Raw genomic sequence first — 19,743 nt, 5'->3', positions numbered from 1 at the left:
CATCATGGTTGAGATTTCACACATGGTTTGGTGTTTGTTTGTTGTTGCAACTTAATTAGGTTAGGTACCAAGCTTTTCTTCCCATACCATCATGCCTGGCTCCATGCCAGTAAACAGATGCTTTGTAAAGATGAGATAAGAAATGGACAAAAGAATATGTGGTTTCAGAAACAGCTAGGAGGGTAATGTTGGGAGTCCTGGCCAGAATCTCTCAAATTTAAAGCAGAGGAGAGTCATGTGACTGTTCCTGTAGGGTGATTACTCACTGCAAGGTGGTAAAGGTGCTAGGGGATGTTGCCATGCCTTGAGCTCTAGGAAAACAGACAAATTAGAGGTAGAACTCAAATATCTTGGTTTACAAACTTTCACTCCATTAGTACTTTAATTTAAAATGGCTAATTACTTTGGCTAAAGAGGATTGACAAAGATGAGGGACAGGGAAAAATAATCAGCAACTTAATCCAGATTAAGTGTTAATTCTTGACTTATTCTGAAAAATGAAACTTTCATATTTTCCTTTTCCTTATAGAATGGCCAAATTATTGAAAAGATCCAGGGTGCAAATGCACCCCTTGTTAATAAAAAAGTTATTAGCTTGGTCAAGGAAGAGAGAAAAATTATGGAAGGTGAAATGGTTCGTCCTCAGGTAACACTGTGGATTTACAACTATTTTTAATTTTAAAATTGTATTACATTTTTGTTGTTTTCCTAAAACATCTGTTTTAGCCAGTTTTTTATCATTGTGATAAAATACTTGAGATAACTGATTTATAAGGAGGAAAGGTATATTTTGGCTCATGGTTTCAGAGGTTTTAGTCCATGGTCTACAGCTCTGTTGCTTTTGGGCTGTGACAAGGCAGATCATCATGGCAGGAATCTCACAGTGGAACAAGTTAATCATCTCATGGAGCCTAGGAAGAGAAAAAAAGAAGGGAGGAAGAGATCATTGTCCCACCATCTCCTTGAAGGGCACACCCCAATGACCTAACTCCTCCACTTCTTCTTCCAACTGGGCTGCTCTCCCATTAGCAGCACCTCCCATTAGGGCTGGGACCAAGCCTTGAAGACTTGACCTGTGGGGAACACTTTCCCAAACCACAGCACCTCATAACTAAATGAGTGTTTAAAATTTGTAACCTGTTTTGGAAGCATTTTGGCAAGCTGTGTAAATCACAGCCACTTTTCTACTTCCCCCTATGCCTTGGGCTATAAATATTTACTAGAAACAAAATTTCTAAGTACTCTTTCACTATGGTATTCGAACAACGGTATTTTGCTTCTATTTCTCTTGCCTAGTATAGTGAAATTCCACTCATAGATGTATCTTCAGAAGATACTGGAGAAGGAAATTATGAAAATACTGGTAAGTAAATTTGCCTTATAATAATGATAAGGGTTTTCTGTACACAGGGGGTTATTACAGCAATACGAAGCTGGTAACAGTCTCAATGTTAGTCAACATAGGACTGTTCCGTAGATGATGACTCATATGTTGCATGACTAGCTATTAAAAGGCACTCTCTTTTGCTCTCCCTAACTCAAACCTTTGGTCTTTGGTTCTGGAGCCTTTCAAAAGTTATGCAAGACTATAGCCTCCTGTCTCCTACCACTAAAATGGATAGTAGATTCTGGTTTTCATCCTTCATCAACTTTCAAAAACTTGTGAAAATAATTTCTTCTTTGATGACAATGATTTTGGTTTATTTTGCAGTTAACAATTCCATGCCTTCACTGAATTTCTCTGTGTGTTTCTGTTTGTGTGTCTGTATATATGTATTTGTTCTCTGGAAACATGAAAGGCAAACAGCCACACTCAGTGAGCTACTTTGCATGATGAATTCATAGATGGTAATTTTGCCCATTTGTGATCATCATTACTTGCAGAGTGCATGGTTGAAGTTTCACTCACTGGCAATACTGAGCTGGTAGAACCACAAGTGTGATTCTAATGCATGAGAATTACATCAAAATTGCATCACAACTGCCTAATTGCTCATTGCCTCCTTCTTAAAAACTCTTGTGAATGTTTCCCTTGTATTTATGTATAAGAAATGTGTTTTGCTTCTAAGTAGAAACTCTTGGAAGTTGAGGTCCCAAAATAAGAAACAAAGCTATCAGTGCTCATAGATACTCCAGATATTAAGAATTCATATTTGTAATTGCCACAACCTTCATTATCCTGACTTTGAATCAAGAAAATGAAATTTTCTTTTTCCCCTTCAGTGGAATCTTATAGTATTGCTATTATCAAAGCTGATGCTGTGAACAGGAGAAAAGGCCCAGAAATTAAAAAAAAGGTAGGCAATATTTACCAGCAATAGTTTAAATTAACCACAAAATAGCACCTTAATTGTTAATTCATGTACAAACTTATCATTTAGAATAAAATAGAAGCCAGCTAACTGTCTATACTAGGTACCTCTGAAGGATTTGAGCATTGTCTCCCTCCCTCCCTTCCTCCCTCCCTTCCTCCCTTCCTTCCTTTCTTCTTTCCTTCCTCCCTCCCTCCTTCCTTCACTCCCTCTTTTCTTCCTTTTTCTTTTGCAGTACTGGTGGTTGAACTCAGAGTCTCATGGCTCCTAGGCAGGCACTGTAACACATGAGCCACTCTGCCAGCCATTTTTGCGTTGGTTATTTTTTAGCATTTATTAGTTGTACAGGGGGTTTCATTGGGACATTTCTATATATATTTACAAATTACCTTGGTTAGGTTCCCTCCCACCATCATTCTCCCTCATTCCCCTTCCCCCATTTAAAATGATTTCAGCAGGGTTTCATTTTCATACAAGCATATAAAGTTTGTGGACCATATTCACCCTCCTTTACCCTCTCCATTCACCCTCCTCCTACTAGTACCTATCCCCTAAACAGGATCTGTTTTACATTCCTTTCTTTAATTTTTAAGTGTATATTCATTGTTCAAAGGGGTTTCAACATGGCATTTCACCCATTAATGCATTATACTTTTATCAGATTGACCCCCTCTATTACTCTTCCTTACAATTTTATGGTTACATATTATTTAACAGCTGTCAGTGCATTTCATTATGCCTTCTTCCTACATAGATGCAATGATTATATTTCAATATTATTCACATTCTAGCATTCTTTTGTCTTCTCCTTCCTCCCCCAGTACTCTCAAACAGTCCTAATATTGCAAACATGTTATATATATATATATATATATATATATGTTTGTATTTATATATATATTAATCTTTTAAATCTGTCTTCCACATATGAGAGAAAACATGCAAACTTTTCCTTTCTGAACCTGGATTACTTTGCCTAACACATTGATCCCTACTTCCATCCATTTCCTTGTAAATGATATAATTTCATTTCTCTTTATGGCTGAATAATATTCCATTGCATTCCACATTTTCTTAATTCATTCATCAGTTATGAATAGTGTTGCAGTAAACTTGGCAGTGCAATCATTTTATTTGTATCCTGACTTACATTGCTTTGGATATATGCCCAGGAATGGTATCACTGGATCCTTTGGTATTTCTATTTTTAGCTTTTTGAGGAATATCTATGCTGCTTTCCATAGTGGTTATACTAATTTACTTTCCACCAACAGTGTATCAGCATTCCATTGTCCCCACATCCAACATTTGTTGTTTGTGTTCTTGATGATAGTCATTCTTACTGAAGTGAGGTAAAATCTTAATGTAGTTTTGATTTGCATTTCTTTTTCCGTCAGAAATGTTGAGCCTTTCTCCGTGTATGGTTCATTTGTACTTCTTCCTTAGAAAAATACCTCTTCAGTTCATTTGTCTATTTCTTCTTTGGGTTGTTGATTCTTTGGGAGTTTAGTTTTTCTGAGTTCTCTGTAAATTCTGCTTATTTATTCTTTATCAGATATATAGCTTGTAAAGATTTTTCTCCCATTCTGTAGGCTGTATCTTCACCCTGGTGACTGTTTTCTTTGCTATGCAAAAGCTTTGTAGTTTCATGTAGTCCCATTTGTCAATCATTTCTCTTAATTGCTGAGCTATTTGTGTTCTATTCAAGAAGTTATTGCCTATGTTTTATGTTCCAGTATTTTCCCTATTCCTTCCTTGTAGTTTCAAAATTTCAGAACTTACATTAAGATCTTTGAACAACTTTGCATTTATATTAATACAGGGTGAAAGACAGGGATCTAGTTTCAGTCTTTTACACACAGATGTCCAGTTTTCCCAGCAACATTTGTTGAAGAGGCTGTCTTTTGTCCATTGTATATTTCGGGCTCAGATGATTATAGCTCCATAGATTTATGTCTGGGTCCTCTATTCTGTTCCATTGGTCTTCACATATGTTTTTGTGCCAGTGCCATGTCTTTATTGCTGTGACTCTGTAGTATAGTTTGAAGTCAGGTATTGTGATACTTCTAGTATTTTTTTTTTGTCAAGATCACTTTGACTACTTGAGGTCTTTTGTGCTTTTGTATGAACATTAGGATTGATTTTTCTAACTCTGTGAAGAATGTCATTGGAATTTTCATGGGAATTGAATGGAACATATTGATTGCCTTTGGTAGCATAGACATTTTCATGATATTGATTTGATTAATCCATGAGCATAGGAGATTTTTCCATCTTTTGATATCTTCTTTGATTTTTCTCTTCAATGATTTATAGTTTTCATTGTAGAGGTATTACACTTTCTTTCTTAAATTTATTCCTAGGCATCTTATTTTCTTGAAGGTACTGTAAATGGATTGTTTTCCTGATTTATTTCTCAGTCTGTTTATTATTGGTATATAGAAAAGCTACTGATTTTTGTATATTGATTTTGTATCCTGCTACTTTGCTGACAGTGTTTATGATGTCTGAGAGGTTTTGGTGGAGTTTTAAGAACATTTTAGATCTAACTACATGTCATCTGTAAATAAGGGTTATTTGTCTTCTTTTCCTATTTGAATACCTTTTATTTTTTCCTAGGAAGAAATTGCTCTATGATTTCCTAAACTGTACTGAATAAAAGTGGGGAGAGTGGACACTCTTGCCTTGTTCCTGCCTTTAGAAGAAATATTTTCAGTTTTTCCCCATTCAATATGATGTTGGCTGTAGCCTCATTTTATATAGCCTTTATTATGTAGGCATATCCCTTCTATTTCTAGTTTCTTCAGAGCTTTTATTATGAAAGTACATTGAATTTGCCAAAGGCTTTTTCTGAGTCTATTGAGATAATCATTCTGCATCCCTGGAGTAAAACACACTTGATCATAGTGCCTGATATTTTTGATATGTTGTTGAATTCAGTTTGCCAGTATTTTATTGAGAATTTTTGTTTCTACATTCATTAATGAGATTAGCCTGTAATATTCCTTTTTTTTTTTGTTGTTTTTGTTGTTCCTTGTGGCCTTGTTCAGTTTTGGGATGAGCGTAATACTGGCTTCATAGAATGAGTTTGGTAGTATTCATTCCCTTTCTATTTCATGGAAAAGTTTGAAGAGTGTGGATATTAGTTCTTTTTCAAAAGTTTGGTAGAATTCAGCAGTGAATCCATTAGGGCCTGGGCTTTTGTTTTTTGGGAGACTTTACTGCTGCTTCAATTTTATCATGTGTTTAGATCTATTTAGGTGGTGTATATCATGTTGGCTAAATTTTGGTTGAGCATATGCATCAACAAATTTATCCATTTCTTCTAGATTTTCCAATTTATTTGAGTGTAGGTTTTTGAACCATTCTCTAATGATTCTCTAGATTTCATTTGTTTTAGTTGTGATATCCCCATTTGCATCTATAATTTTATTTATTTGAGTCTTTTCTCTCCTTCTTTTAGTCAGGTTGGCTAAGGGCTTATCAACCTTATTTATCTCCTTAAAGAACTAACTTTTTGTTTCATTGATTCTTTGTATAATTTTTTTGTCTCAATTTCATTGATTTTGGTATTTTTTTATTATCTTTCTCCTGCTGGTTTTGAGTTTAACTGGCTCATGATTTTCTAGGAGTTTGAGGTGTAGCATTAGATCATTTATTTCATATTGCTCATAGCTATAAACTTTCCCCTTAGCCTTATACCAAAAGATCTAGTAGGTTGTGTTTTCATTTTCATTAGTTCCAGGAACTTTTTTATTTCCTTCCTTATTTCATTGATGACTGACTGGTTATGCAGCAATGTGTTGCTCAGTCTCATGTATTTGAATATTTCTGCAGTTTCTTTTGTTGTATAGTCTAGTTTTATCCTGTTGTGATTAGATAGGATACTGGGAGTTATTTCAGTTTTCTTATATTCATTAAGACTTTCCTTGTGTCCTAAAATTTGATCTATTTTGGAGAAAGTTCTATGGGCTACTGAGAAGAATGTGTATTGTGCTGCTGATAGATGAAATATGCTGTAGATGTACATTTGGACTATGGCATCATTTAATTCTGAAGTTTCTTTGTTGATTTTTTTTGTCTAGATGACCTACTTCTTTATTGGTGATAGTGGAGTATTGACGTCTCCCACTATCATTGTTTTGCAGTGGGGTCTATCTATTTTATGGCTGTAGCATGCATCTCTTCTTCTTCAATACTGATGATTCATAGGTTTGATCTCTTAATGAAGTCACAGAGTTCTTGCATATTCCATTCAGATTTCATTCTTTTTTCTATAAATTTACCTATTTTTCTATTGTATCTAATTTCTCTTCAAGCCCTGAAATTCTGTCTTCCACTTATTCCAGTCTGCCTGAGAGGCTTTTAACTGAATTTTTAAGTTTTACTTAAAGAGCCTTTTATTTCCATAGCTTCAATTTGTTTTTGAGTTTCTTTTTTAAGGCTTTTTATATCTTTATTGAATTCTCCTTTAATGTCTTATATTCTCTTCCTTATTTAATTATCTATTTGAATTCCTCGTGAACTCATTCAGAAGTTTGTTTATATCCTCTTCGAGTTCATTTAGCTGTTTCTTTGCATCCTCATAGAATTAAGTTATTCATATTCTCTTATGATTTCATTGGCTCATTTTCATGTCTTCTTTCATCTCATTAATCATTCTTATCATCATTTTTGGAGCTCATAAATTGAGATTTCACCCCCTTCACTATCCATCAAATACTTTGTTATATGATTATTGACCTATTGAGGAGTCATATTTCCTTACCTTTTCAAATTTCTTATGCCTCTATTTTGAGATTTTCTCATCTGTAGTCAATTTGTTGGCTTGCAGTTTCAGGTGTAGTCATCTAAAATCTTCCCCTTGAGTTAATTTCTATGTTCTGGCAGGACTGGTTATTGGCAGGATTGTGTATCATTTCTGACCGTTGGCCTGGGAATATAACAATCAGCAATAATAAATTCACCAATTCTCAAACCAGATATTTACATAAAGTAGAATATCTTTGGTGGTATTATCTATATACCCAATTACATTATGTTTGAAGGGGACTAGCATTCTTATATAGGGGATTAGAAAAATAAAACTTGTTTGCATAGGAGTTAAAACTTAGGCAGTAAAAATAAAGAGGGTGAGGGAGGAAATACAGAAGAAGAAAGAAGGGGAAAGAGGTATGAAGTGTGAGGGCAGCAGATAAAAAAGACTCAAGACTCTAGTGTGTAGAGATACAGTTCAACTATTGTGGAGAAGGGTGTTGTTGTCAGGGAGTGCAGAAGGATAGAAAGTTTGAGAGTAACATAAGAAGGAAGTAGAATAAACCACTAGTTGTATGGTTTATAAACAAGAGAAAAGAAAAACAAGGTGATACTGGGGATTGGACTCAGGGCTTTGTGCTTGCAGGCTCTTTACCACTTAAGCCATATTCTAGTCCTTTTGCAGATACCGTATCTTACTTTTTTCTGGCCTGGCCTCTGACCTGGACCCTTCTACTTCCACCTCCCCAATAGCTGGGACCACAGGCATGTGGTTGAGAAAAGGTCTTGCTACCTTTTGTTTCTTTTGGCTTTAAGCCAGGACCCTCTAGTGACCACTTCCTGAGTAGATAAGATTATAGCATGTACCACCATGCCCAACAATGATGTTCCTTCTCAATAAATAACAGTTTATTAAAGCATTCAGTGTTTCACTTTAGAGCAAAAGTAAGTCTTTCACATATGTTATATACAAATAAAACTTTATAAATATTAATTTTTTTTCATATATATATTAATACATGTGAAAATTCTAATTGAGAGGTCAGCAAACTTTTTCTGCAAAGGATTGATTAATTAGTAAGCATTTTCATTTTTGCTCTGAAGATCTCTTACAGCAGCAATAAGTAATAAGAGAACAAGTGTGAGTGTGCTCCTATCAACTTTACTTACAAAAACAGGCAAGAGGCCAGATTTTAACTGCAGCCCATGGTTTGCTGACCCCTGAACAATGACTTTGTGTTGAAGCAGCCAAATCATATTGAAATTTGAAGGAATGTTGCATGTGCAATAGAAGAGGCCAAATAGGTAACTAAGTCAGGAGGGATTGATTATTGCTTGATGAATTCTCATCATGCATACCTTTTTAGCTGTAGCAGCATTAGCACTGATTAAATCCCAATAAACAGATGGTCCATAGTTCACAGGGCACATACTATTTGTTCCAATTGTATGCTGATTTAATTAATATCACTGAGAATAATCCTCTTTCTCCAGATTCTGGTTTATCTGTAGGGGATGGAGGGGCACCAAATTGTACCCCATTCCTTCATACATTGCTTATTCTTTATCAAGTGTTTCAAAATAATACCACATGGTAATGTCTTACTCTTTCCCATAGAGTATGTTTTAATAACCAGAATGTTGATAGTTTTCAAAAATTTATAGTTCTCTTAGTTAAGGCAGTACAATTAATCATCTATTCTTCTTAATTTGGGGGAGTATGACATGATAAACAGCATTTCAGACTTGTAATGTTTATCTACTAAATAAATACCTCGCCTCTCTTGGATAAATTACTGTAATACATATTTGGGCAGAAAAAATAATAAATATTTTGAATAAAAGCAAAATGAACACACTTAATTTTAAACTACAGTGAAGGAGAAATTATCAGTCTTAAATGTTGCTTGAATCATATTTTCTGTTGTCATTGGCTATGAAACTTGCCAGAGATATTATCTGGAGTTTTAGAAGTTGTGTAAATTAGAATGTCAGTTAAAAAGGGGGGTGTCACTAAGATGAATGTAATTGAAATGATATTATTGATATTGTTTAATGTAATTACCGAGTTGCTTTGATCCAGGGTTCCACTCTTTTTTATTTATTTATTTATTTTTGCAATACTGGGGCTTCAAGTCAGGGCCTACACCTTAAGCCACTCTGCCAGCCTATTTTTGCAAAGGGATTTTTTTAAGATAAGGTCCCAAGAACTATTTGCCAGGGTGGCTTCAAACCGCAATCCCCTGAGTAGATAGGATTACAGGCATGAACCACTGGTGCCCAGCCAGGGTTCCACTCTTATTTTATAATTTAGTACTTCATCAGGTGGGTTTGCCATCTGTACTTCAAAATTTCTCTTTGAGTGGCAGGCAAACTGAATTTTGTCATTAAATTAAATCTTCATTAAAATAGATAAAACATGGATAATTCCAAAGTTCTATCCTTCCTAACAATTTGGTTGCTAAGAGAAAGTTAAATTAAAAAATAGTAAGATTTGCTAGATTATGAGTTATAGCCTTCAAAAATTAAAAATTAAGGAGATGGCATACTAGTGGCATCCACTGATTGCTAGCATCTTTAGGGTATGTAGCCAGAACAGCTGGAGAGCATCTACCATTTGAGATGGGTGACTGCAGGAAGGCACTGAAGTTTCAGTAGCAAACACGGAACCTTATAAAATAGAACATTTGGGGAGTGAAACAGAGGGAGAGAAAGATTGCTTCAGTCTGCAGTGCAGAGCATACAGCTGCAGAGGGCAGGAACTGAAGCAAAAGAAAGAAAGTGGGAGAACCTCAGAAAACACACAATGCAGTTTCATTTATGAACAGACAAAATCTTATTTACACAAAACAAAATCCAGAAAATTTAGACAGTGGAATTAAGGGAGAGAAAGAGGGCCTTTTGGTGACTTGCCTGAGTCACCAAGGAGTGCTCAGCACTGAGCGGATTTGTAGTCTTGCCAGACAGGGGTCCTGGAGTCTGCATAGCATACTGGCACTGGGAAGACTCCACTTCTCAACTTTCAGCTGCAGTACATGGAGCAAAGCCATTTGTAGAAGCTACTAACTCTACAGCTTTAGGAGTCAAAGGTCTCTGCATTGCCTTGTGTCTGGGAACTCCCAGCAAGGGTACTAATCCAGTGAGTTCTGACCTGGAGAGCTGGTGTAGCTACAAGGGAAAGACTTTGAGTCAGAGACATGGAAAACTCCATGTAGTGGGAAATGAGTCAGAGACACAGTGGGGAGTGGAAGTTGCTTCCCATTTGGAGCTGTCAAGTAGGGAAGCTAGCTCTGAGAGTAACAGGAGTGGGGAAACAAGAAGCAATAAGTGACTAAGTGTGGGAGCTAAGTTACAAAAATCAGAGACCCAGAGGGTATAGTGCAAGAGCATTTCACCTAGGCACAGATGACTGCATCTCCACAGGGCTTCCCTACCTCAAACCCAGACATTTCAAGGCACTAGAGACTAGGACCTGCCAAAGAAAAAGACAGTCCAGAATATTCACAGATAGCTTTGTCCACAAACCACTTCCTCTAGTTGCTAGGCAAACACCATGGAGGAAATAAAAGGAAGCCAAATAGCACACAGACTGCTCTTTCTAGGTAGGACATGGCCACAGTAGCTACAGAAAAAAGTGGTATTCAGCATAGGTTGAGATCTTTCTTTGCTGTCCACACAACTGACCTCCTTATATGGAAACCTGTCATTTTTTAAAAAATATATATAAATTTTATTCACTCCTTTTTTTAACTTATTTGTTTTTCCATAGAGACTTTCTTGACAAGACCACCTGTTTAAATATTTATGTATAATTTTTAAATTCTATTTGTAAACAATTTCTTTTTTTCATTTTCTTTGTTTTTATATTTCTTTCTCATCTCCTTTTAATATCTAACTTCTTTTGTCTTGTCCTATTTTCTTTTTCAAGATGGGCTCTCACTCTAAGCTAAGACCTAACCTGGCTTGGGGTTTCCACACCTCAGCATCCCAAGTTCCAGAATTGTTGGTGTGACACCACACTAAGGTTTTAATATTAAACTTTTAATCATCTCTTATTTTGCTCTTCCCTTTTTGCAGTATTTCTTTGCTTCTTTTTCTTCTAATCTTTTTGGAGTTGTACTAAGAATTGTTTTTAGTAGGTTATTACTTACTGTATTTCCATAGCTGGTTTGTCTATCAGCTGTGGCTGCTACTGCAGTTAGTTTTCTTCTTTCTCAGTGGTGCTGGAGATCAAGCCCAGACCCTATGGGGGTGAATATTTGGTCACTGAGCCACACCCCTATCCCAGTTTTGAAGAACTGCACCTCAATCCTGCCACAACCTGGCCCTTCCCAAATCTTCTCAGATACCTCAGCAGAGATAATACAGGAGATTAAATTTTTCAGTCAATAATTTTACCTCATATATACAAATTCCAATGCAGTAATATAAACAATGTGAAAAAACAAGGAAACATAATTCCTCCAAAGTTAACAACTTCACAGTCACTGATTCTAATGATAGCAAAGTTGATGAAATTTTATACAAAGAATTCAAAAGAATTGTTATAAAAATAATCAATGAATCCAAAGAGGACACAAATAAATACATGAATGTACTCAATACCAGTGGTGTGGCTCATGCTTACAATCCTGGCTGTTAGGGAGGCAGAGATTTGGAGAATCATGGTTTGAGATCAGCCCAGGCAAAAAGTTCAGGAGATCCCCATCTCAACCAGTAGCTGGGCATAGTGATGTATACCTGTCATCTCAGCCATGTGGGAAGCTTAGCTTAGAACTGGTGTATAGGCCAGCCTGTACAAGAACATGAGGCCCCATGTGAAGAATAATTAAAGCAAAAGCACTGGCAGACTGATTCAAATGATAGAGCACCTGCCTAGTAAGCCTGAGGCCCTGTGTTCAGCTTCCAGAACAACACCATACCCCCCCAAAAGATAATATATACAGTTGAGTGACATAGGGAAGCCAATGCAGAATATGAAAAAGGAATAAAATAAAGGCATAGAGATTCTGAAAAAATAAAATTGAAATTTTGGAATTGAAAAGCTCAGTATTTTAGATCAAAACTCAGTTGAAAGCCTCACAAATAAAATAGGTCAAGTGGAAGACAGAACATCAGGGTTTGAAGAAAAGGTCAATGAATAACAATAAGCAGGCAATAATAAAGAAAAAAAATAAGAAAGTATGACACAAGAACTCTTGGACAATATTGAAAGACCAAACTGATGTATCATGGCCACAGAAAGAAAAGAGATATAAGGTATTGGCATAGAAAATATATTCAGTAAAATAATAGCAGAAATGTCCCAAATCTTGAGAAAGAGGTGGACATCCAGATATAGGATGCACAACACAGATATGATCAGTAAAGAACCTTCCCATATCAAGTTAAAACACCAAGTGTACACAACAGAGAATAGTGAAAGCTGCAAGAGAGAAGTGCCAAGTCAGAAAAAAAGGCAAATATCTCAGAAAAACAGATTTCTCAGCAGAAATTCTAAAAGTATGGAGGACATTGAATGATATACTTCAATCCTGAAAGAAAATAACTGCCAACCTAGATTAGTGTATCCCCAAAACTGCCTTTCAAAATTGAAGGAGAAATGAATACATCTGACAATAAACAAAAACTAAAGGAATTCATGGTCACTAAGCCAGTATTACAGAAGATACTTAAAGAATTCCTACCCAAAGAAGAGGAATCAAAATCATGAGAATATAGGAAAGAATAAATCTCACTAGAAGAGTAAATAAACAAATGAAGATTAGGAAAAAAAATTACAAAAACAACAAAATAACAGGAATTAACAAATGTCTTTTAATAACAACTATGAATGTTAGTGGTCTTAATTTTCCAAATATAAAAGACACAGACTGGTGGATTGGATTTAAGAAAAGACCCAATGGTTTGCTTCCTACAAGAAACACACTCTACTGGCAACAAAACAAAAGAAAAAACAAAACCACAGATTTAAAGTAGAAGGAGGGAACAAGATATTCTAAGTAATTGGAACCCCAAAGCTAACAGGAGTAGCTATTCTCTCTTATACCTGATGTAGTAAACTTCAGAACAAAATTTGTCAGAGACAAAGAAGGTCACTGCATATTTATAAAGGGAACAATCCATCACCAAGATATAACAACTATAAACATATATGCAACTTAATGTTAGCACAACCAGTTTCATCAAACAAACACTACAGATTATAATGGCTTAGATAGACCCCAATACAATAATAGTGGGCAACATTAATACAGCACTCTCATCAATAGATAAGTCAGCAAGACGAAGAATCAACATGGAAAACTCAGAGTTAAAAAGCAATATATATATATATGTATATATATACATATATATATATATCAAATTACTTAATACACACACACACACACACACACACACACATTATTCCACCCAACAGAACACTCCTTCTTTTCATCAGTCTACAGCTCTCAAAAATATATTTTCAGACATAAAGCAAATCTTAACAATTATAAGAAAATTGAAATAAGAAAATTGAAATAATTTTCTTGTATTTTAGCAGATCATAATGAAATAAAACTAGAAATTAACAGCAAGGGAAGCTAAAGAGAATATTTCAACACATGGAGATGGAAATTATACTTTTGAATGATTAGTGGGTCATTGAAAAAATAAGGAGAGGGATTAAAAAAACCTAGAATCAAATGAAAATGAAAACACAATATGCCAAAACCTGTGTGATATAGTGAAATTGGTCCTAAGAGACAATTTTATAGCTATAAAAGCTTGCATTAAAATTATCAGGGCAAATATGATGGCTTAAGCCTGTTGTCCTTTTTACTTGGGAGAAAGAGATTGGGAGGGTCACAATTCAAGTCCAGCCTGGGCCAAAAGTTCACAAGACTCCATCTCAACCAATGACTGGGCACATTGCCTTGCACCTGTCACTGCAACCACATTGGAAAGCACAAATAGGAGGATTGCAGTGTATGCAAACCCAGGTATAAAGACCCTATCTCAAAAATAACAATGCAAAAAGAGTTGGCAGAGTATCTTAAGTGGTAGAGACCCTGCTTGGCAAAAAAATGGGGCCCTGAGTTCAATCCCCAGTACTGCCCCCCAAAAATCATACTGATCTCAAATAACCTAATAATCTCAAGGTCTTAGAAAAGCAAGTATAGCTTAACCCCCAGATTAGGAGAAGGAAAGAAATAACAAAGATCAGAGCTGATATTAATGAAAAAGAAACTAAAACTACTATACAAAAGATTGATGAAACAAAGAGTTGGTTCTTTTAAAGAATAGACAAAATTGTCAAACCCTTAGACAAATTCACCAAAAGAAAGGAAGAGAAGATATAAACTAACAAAATTAGAGACAAAATGAATTATTGCAACAGATAAAATACTAATAATCTATTACTCAACACAAACAAATAGATAAATGTGATATAGCACACAATTAGAATCTTGAACAAAAATCACATGATTATTTCAATAGATGCAGAAAAAGCCTTTAACAAAACTCAGCATCTCCTCATTATAAAAGCCTTAAAGAAACTAGGAAAGAAACGATCATACCCAAACATAATGAAGGCTATATGTGACAGACCTATAGCCATCATTTTGTACTGAAGGATGAAAAACTAGAAGCATTTCCTCTGAAATCACAAATGAGACAGAAATTTTCCACTACTACCACTTTTACTCAATATAGTGCTTGAAATCTTAGCCAAAGCAATAAGGCAAAATAGAGAAATAGAAGGGATATGACTAGAAAGGAAGAAGTCCAATTATCTCTACTTGTAGATGATCTGATTCTATATTTAAAAGACTCTAAAGGGTCTACCAGAAAGACTCTTAGATCTGATAAACACTTTCAGCAAAGTAGCAGGATATAAAATCAGCATACAAAAATCAGTAGCTTTTCTATAAACAAACAGCAAATTCATTGACAATGAAACCAGGAATATAACCTCATTTATAATTATCCTCACCAAAGTAAAAATACCTGGGAATGAACCTAAACAAAGATTTGAAAGACCTGTATAGTGAAAATTATAAAACATTGAAAAAGAAATTATAGAAGACATTAGAAGGTGGAAAGACATCCCATGTTCAAAGATCAGCAGAATTAATATTGTGAAAATGGTCATATATCTGAAAGCCATCTATAGATCCAATACAATACCCATCAAAATTCCAATAAATTTCTCAATAAAATTGAATAATTCAATTCTAAAATTCATATGCAAGCACAAAATTGCTACAGCAATTTTGAGTAAAATACAGCAATGATGGAGTTATCACAATACCCAAACTTAAATTATATGATATCTCCATCATAACAAAAACAGTATGGCACTGACATAGAAACAGACGTGTTGACCAGTGGAATCTAACAGTGGACCCAGAAATAAACCCACACAGCTACAGCCATCTGATTGCTGCTGAAGCATACAAAATATACAACTGGGCAAAAGACTATCTCTTTTTAAAGTTGTGTTGGGAAAACTGGATATTTACGCATGTAAGGCTGATTCTAGAACCCTACCTCTTCCTCTGTACAAAGATCAACTCCAAGTGGATCATTGACCCTCATGTCAGACCTGAAATTCTGAAACCAGTACAGAAAGATACAGAGAAAACACCTCAAGATATAGGAATAAGCCAGGACTTTCTATATGAGACTATAGTAGCTCAGGAAATAAGAGCAAGAATTAACAAATGGGATTGAATCAAGGTAAAATGCTTCTTCACATCAAGGGAAAAAATTATCAGAGTGAAGAGATAGTCTAGGTACTAGAAGAAAATGTTTGTCAGATGTTTATCTGATAGGATCAATATTCAGAACTTATAAAGAACTCAAGAGAAACTACCAAGAGAGCTAATAATGTGATCAGGAAATGGACAAATGCATGGAACAGGCAATTTTTAAATGAAGATATATAAATGACCAATGAATACATGAGAAAATATTCGATAAACTTTATCCATCAGAGAAATGCAAATCAGTACTGCATTAAGATTCCAACTCACTCCAGTCAGAATACCAAAAACAAAAAATAAGTAATGCTGGCAAGGATGTGGGGGGAACAGAATCCTTACACACTGCTGGCGGGGATGTCAATTGCAAGCTACCATGAAAATTTGTATGGAGGTTCCTCAAAAAACTAAAAGTAGAACTATCATATGATTCATCTGTACTACTACTGGCTGTACACCTGAAGGAATCAAAGGCAGTGTACAATAGAGACACCTGCACATCCATGTTTACTGTGGCACCGTTCACAATAGCCAAGTCATGGAATCAGCCTAGAACCTCATCAATGGATGGATGGATAAAGAAGATGTGGATGGATTATTAATTGACTATTATGCAATGGATTATTGTTTGATCATTAAAAGGAATGGAATCATGCCTTTTGTAGGAAAATTTTAAACAAATTAGAGATCATAATGCAAAGCAAAATAAGCCAGACTCAGAAAGAGAAATACCACATATTTTCTCTCATACATGAAAAAAAAAAACCCATGAAAGTAGAAGTACTATTAGGGAATAGTACAAGGACTAGTGGGAAGGTGGAGAAGTGAGAAATATAGTCAAAGTACATTGATGAAAATGTCATTATGAAACATTCTATTTTTTACAATTAATACACACTATTTTTAAAAAGAAAAAAATTGAGCTGAGAATAGTGGCTTACACCTATAATCCACGCTATTTAGGAGGCAGAAATTGGGAGGATCGTGGTTTGAGGCAAGTCCAGGCAAAAAGTTAAAGAGACCCCCCATCTCAACAAAAAAGCTGAGTGTGGTGGTGCTTGCCTTTCATCCCAGCTATGTGGGAGGTAAAAGTATGAGGATCATAGTCCAGACCAGCCTGGGAAAAAAATGGTGAGACCCTACCTGAAAAGTAACTAAAGCAAAAGAGCATGACTCAAGTGGTAGAGCACCTGCCTAGAAAGTGTGAGACCCTGAGTTCAAACCCCAGTACCACCAAAACCAGTAAAATGTTGGCTAGGTGTGCTAGTACACTTTGTAAACCCAGCTACTCAGGAGGCGGAGACAGGAGGATCACAGTTTGAGGTTGGCATGGGCAAGAAGTTAGCAGGAACTTATTTCAAAAAACATGGTGGGTGTGATGGTACATGTCTATAATCTCAGCTAATTGGGAGGTGGAGGTAGGAGGAGTATGGTTCAAGACCATATCTGAAAAACAAACTAAAGCAAAAGGGCCGAAGGCATGGCTCAAAGAGAGCACTTGCCTAACAAGCACAAGGGCCTGAGTGCAAACCCTAGTACTGCCAGAAAACACTTAAAAGTACAAATATAAAGGAAAAATTAAAGAACTAAAAAGAAATTAAAATAATTTTGGTAACAATTTGTGCTTCTGAATTCATGTTTTCCTGAGTGACCCAGAAAGTTGTGATTTCTTTCCTTGGAATTATGTTTATCCACACTTTAAGGCCCTCAGTGTAACAGAAATACTTTGACAACTTGGGTATCTAGGGGACCTTAAAAGAAACTTCTCTGAGTATTTCTAAGCCACTTCAAAACCAGTGACCTAGAGATTTTTTTTTTTTTTTTTGGCAATATTGGGGATTAAATCCAGGTCCTTGTACTTGCTAGGCAGGCCCTTGGCCACTTGAACCACATCCAGTCTTTTTGTTGTTGTTGTTAAGTTTTTGCTAACTTTGCCCCACCTAGCCTCAAATTTTGATCCTCATACCTCTGCCTACCAAGTAGCTGGCAATACGAATGTATGCCGCCACACCCAGCTTCCCTGTGGGTTTTGCTGAGGTCTTTACATGAAACGCCTTCAAACTGTAATTTATTCAGCTCTGAAAACAAGCATCCTTGACTTATTTTACATGTGATCCTACTTCACGTCTGGATCTGACCTGACTCTAAATGAAGATTACCAGTGCAGGATTTGTCATAGAAGCAGAGGATAGAAGGATGCTCACTGAAGAGCAAGTGAGAGACTTCTACAGTTCAATGGAAGACCAGGTAAGAAGGCCTAAGAACAGTCATTATGCTTACAAGTATATTCAGATACAATTATTCCTTTAAGCTTCCGATCTTCATTGCAGAGCAGCAAATGGGTGAGCCTGGACAGTTACTTAAGCTTCAGGTGTTCCTGATGGTGTTCATAACTTGGTGATGACAAAGGTGGCTGCTGTAGGGAAATCTCCTGTATGGAGAAAGACCCTCAGGCAAAACCGAATGGTGGGAGTTGTGTTTTACTGAAGACCTCTTTTGTTGTGTCCTCTGGAAGAGAATAGCTTGTCTTTTCTTATAAATTTTGACCCTGTGCTGAAGGCTCTCCTGGTCATGAGCTACACCGGAAGGTTGTAATCCATTCTTTGCCTGAGGTCCTTTTGCTCCTAGACTGTATGTGTGTAAGATCTGTTTTGCCTAGTAGAACTTGATAAAGGAGGTGGTAAGTGTTAAAAGTGTGCGGGCTTGGGGTTCAGGAGACCTAGTTTCTAAAAACCTGCTGTCCAATTTGGTGGTCAGTAGATACATGTGACCATTTGAATTTAAATTTATTAAGATTAAATAGCATTAAAAATTCAGAATCTAGTGCTCTCGTCACATCTCCATAGCTCAATAGCCACAGGTAGCCACTGTGCTGGAGAGTGCGGAAAATTCTACCGGACAGTGCTTTGTAGAACTGGCTGCATCATTCAGGCTATCTCTTTTGACCCCAAATTCCACTCATATAAAATAAAAGTTTGGACTAGTTGTATCAGCAACAACTGTGACCTTTGGGGAAAATCGAACTCATGAACTTTACCCAAAAGCTATTGTTTAGTCGCTTTCCATGGCAGGGACAAAATACCTAAGAAAAATCAACTTAAAAGGAGAAAAGACTGACTTTGCTCATGGTTTCAGAGATTTCAGTCCAGGGTTGCTCAGCTCCATCTCTTTGGGCCTGTGGCGAGGCAGAACATCATGACAGAGAGTGTGTGGTGGAGCAAAACTGTCCACCTCCTGGTGACCAGGATGCAGGAAAAGGGACAGAGTGGAGGAACCAGAGTCCCAATAGCCCCTTCGAGGGCATATCTCCAGTGACCTCACTTCCTTCCAGTAGGCCCTACTTTCTGCATAGCCCACAAGCCTTAAGCCCATGGTCTTTGGAGGGCATTTCAGATCCAAACCCTAATAGTTACTGAATCAACCCCTTTAGGATTGAGCTCCAAAGGTTGTGTTTTGCCAGGTCCCACCGATGAACACATCCTAGTGTTTGAAAGTAGCTGCTTGACTCTCTTTAAGATCAATTCCTGCTAGCCATGCATCTCTATCCCCCAAAATTGTCTTTGCAAACAGGAGGGTCTGTAAGGACTACTTCCTTTTGTTCAGTGATCACGAAGACAAAGTTTTCATTGGACTTGTGCAATAGCTGCCATTTTAGTCCAACCAAGTCAGGAGGCTGAAGAATATAGTTGTCATTTTATTTTGTAGCTTGACTTTGAAGAATTTGTGTCTACTATGACAACTGGCCTTAGCTATGTGCTAGTTATATCTAAAGGGAAAGAACGGCAGGATTCCTTTGAGGAAACTGAATATCAGCCTGAGATGGAGCCTAAAGAAGCTTCTGAGTATGAAGATATGACCAAAGCTGAGTTTACACCTGAAGTGAGGATGAAACGGGTCAGGTAACTAACAGCAGGGGCTTACCATTTACA

The 19,743-nt window shown here is 36.3% G+C and overlaps 1 protein-coding gene across 1 annotated transcript in view; it reads left to right on the top strand.

Annotated features, from left to right (window-relative positions):
- Nucleotides 1-19,743, top strand: part of Nme8 (NME/NM23 family member 8) — a 58,187-nt gene that overhangs the window by 11,936 nt on the left and 26,508 nt on the right. Inside the window, exons 5-9 of the mRNA XM_020177945.2 lie at nt 530-646; nt 1,297-1,363; nt 2,224-2,297; nt 17,969-18,061; nt 19,520-19,713. Of these exons, the coding sequence (XP_020033534.2) occupies nt 530-646; nt 1,297-1,363; nt 2,224-2,297; nt 17,969-18,061; nt 19,520-19,713 (545 nt within the window). The remainder of the gene's footprint in view (nt 1-529; nt 647-1,296; nt 1,364-2,223; nt 2,298-17,968; nt 18,062-19,519; nt 19,714-19,743) is intronic.

The sequence above is a fragment of the Castor canadensis genome, chromosome 2, assembly GCF_047511655.1.
Source record: "Castor canadensis chromosome 2, mCasCan1.hap1v2, whole genome shotgun sequence".
Taxonomy (NCBI): Eukaryota; Metazoa; Chordata; class Mammalia; order Rodentia; family Castoridae; genus Castor; species Castor canadensis.
Note: the sequence above shows the minus strand (reverse complement) of the source record. Positions and strands in the feature narration are given on the sequence as shown.